Source organism: Cyprinodon variegatus, unplaced genomic scaffold, assembly GCF_000732505.1.
Source record: "Cyprinodon variegatus isolate N-32 unplaced genomic scaffold, C_variegatus-1.0 Scaffold2492, whole genome shotgun sequence".
In the NCBI taxonomy this organism is placed as follows: Eukaryota; Metazoa; Chordata; class Actinopteri; order Cyprinodontiformes; family Cyprinodontidae; genus Cyprinodon; species Cyprinodon variegatus.
In genome coordinates this window covers 13,153-15,219 of record NW_015152945.1, presented here as the reverse complement: position 1 = coordinate 15,219, position 2,067 = coordinate 13,153, and the positions used below count along the sequence as shown (strand labels likewise).

The 2,067-nt window shown below is 38.7% G+C and overlaps 1 protein-coding gene across 1 annotated transcript in view; it reads right to left on the bottom strand.

The window, feature by feature from the left end:
* Window positions 1–6: 6 nt before the first annotated feature.
* The window catches only part of LOC107080915 (gastrula zinc finger protein XlCGF8.2DB-like), a 5,789-nt gene continuing 3,728 nt past the window's right edge, over window positions 7–2,067 (bottom strand). The window contains exon 2 of the mRNA XM_015369126.1: window positions 7–1,303. Within this exon, the coding sequence (XP_015224612.1) occupies window positions 231–1,303 (1,073 nt within the window). The 3' untranslated portion in view covers window positions 7–230. The remainder of the gene's footprint in view (window positions 1,304–2,067) is intronic.

Genomic DNA, 2,067 nt, shown 5'->3' with positions numbered 1-2,067 from the left:
AGTGTCTCATCTAATGAGGTGAAGGAGGTTGTAGAGAGATTTTATCAACAGTCAAACATGGAAAACGCCTCTACTGCTAATTCCTGTGGCGTCTAACTGCTGTAACTTATTTGAAACAAATGTTTTTTTTGTTTTTTTTTATTCAAAAATAAAAATCATTACAGATCATGCATGAATAAATGTCATCTGATAACCGAAATTACCTTATCATTTGAAACCTTTGTCACAAATCATTCAGGACAACGGCTTCTCCCCTTGTGTCTATCAATACTAAACTTAGAGGTGAAGCTTTTTTTACAAGAGAGACATTCAAAAAGCTTCTCACCAGTGTGAATTCTCATGTGACGAGTCAATTTACCTTTTTCGGTAAAGTTTTTATTACAAATTGTACAGGAGAAAGGCTTCTCACCTGTGTGAATTCTCATATGACGAGTCAATTTACCCTTTGCAGTAAACTTCTTGTTACAAATGGTACAGGAGAAAGGCCTCTCACCTGTGTGAATTCTCAGGTGAGAAGTCAAATTGTTCTTTTCAGTAAAGCTCTTGTTACAAATGGTACAAGAGAAAGGCCTCTCACCTGTGTGAATTCTCAGGTGAGAAGTCAAATTACTCTTTTCAGTAAAGCTCTTGTTACAAATGGTACAGGAGAAAAGTTTCTCACCTGTGTGAATTTTCATGTGACGAGCCAATCTACCCTTTGAAGTAAACTTCTTGTTACAAAACGTACAGGAGAAAGGCGTCTCACCTGTGTGAATTCTAATGTGTATAGCCAGTAAACTCCTTTTAGTAAACTTCTTGTTACAACTGGTACAGGGGAAAGGCTTCTCACCTGTGTGAATTTTGATGTGAGAAGTGAGATAACTCCTTTTAGTAAACTTCTTGTTACAAATCATACAGGAGAAAGGTTTCTCACCTTGATGAATTCTGATGTATGTATCAAGATTAGATTTCTCATTGAACATTTTTACACAGGACAGAGATTCAAAAGGCTTCTCACCTGTGTGAATTATCATGTGATCCATTAAATTTTCTTTTTTTATGAAGTTTTTTCCCCATGTTAAGCATGGGAAAGGTTTATCTCCTGTATCTTCAGTCTCCTGCTTTAGAACAAGCTGCTCTCCCTGCTTACTAATGGGGAGCTCCATGGTTTCCTCTTTTGTCCAGGGATTTTCTAGTTCTTTCTGCTCTTCTTTTATCTGCAGAGCTTCTGGTTCCTCTTGGTCCAAACTGGAATTCTTCTCCTGTTCACAGAGCTGCTGGTCAGAGAAATCCTCCTCTTTTCCAACATCATCCTGAAGGAAGTCTAGAAAGACAAACAGCAGAAAGAGTTTCTATTGTAGGTTAAAGACAGGACGCTTCATTTTAATCAACCTTGCATTGATCTAACTACATATAAACAGACTGGAATTACATAACCCAGACTGCACTTCAGCTCTGACACCACAACATAAGGTTATAACAGACTGATTGATTATCCATTATCTGGTGAGGTTTGGACCTCCACTTTTATCATCACAGCTTTAAAATCCGATTCCCTGCAGAATCCTAACCACTAAAGAAATGTTTAAACTATTTTTTTGATTATTTTTTTTTTGCTCAACTGTCGAGGATTATTATCTTTTTTTTTCCTTTTATTGATCTCATACTGGAGAACTACCTCTACATTTAACCCATCCCCTTGGGGAGCGGTCAGCTGTGCAATTGGCGGTTAAGGGTCTTACTCAGAGACCCAGAGTGGAGGCTGTGGGGATGGAACTGAATATTTGCAATATTTTCACAGCAGTGGAGTCACCAGCTCCACTGTGACCCTATGGATGAGCCCAAACAAGGGTATGAACACACATTTATCACAGAAGCCAAAATAAAAGGGAGGAGCCCTTCAGAAAGCCAGAGCTCCATTCCATTCTGGTCTGATCCAGCTCATTATCTAGCATTCTGCCTTCACTGGCCTCAGTGCAGAGCTAGACTGCAAACCTTCTCAGAGCTAGATTGTAAACAGACATAATGCAGCTCTTCTTAAGACACAATACGGGTAATAACTTCAGAAAAACAGGGTTAAGTTAACAT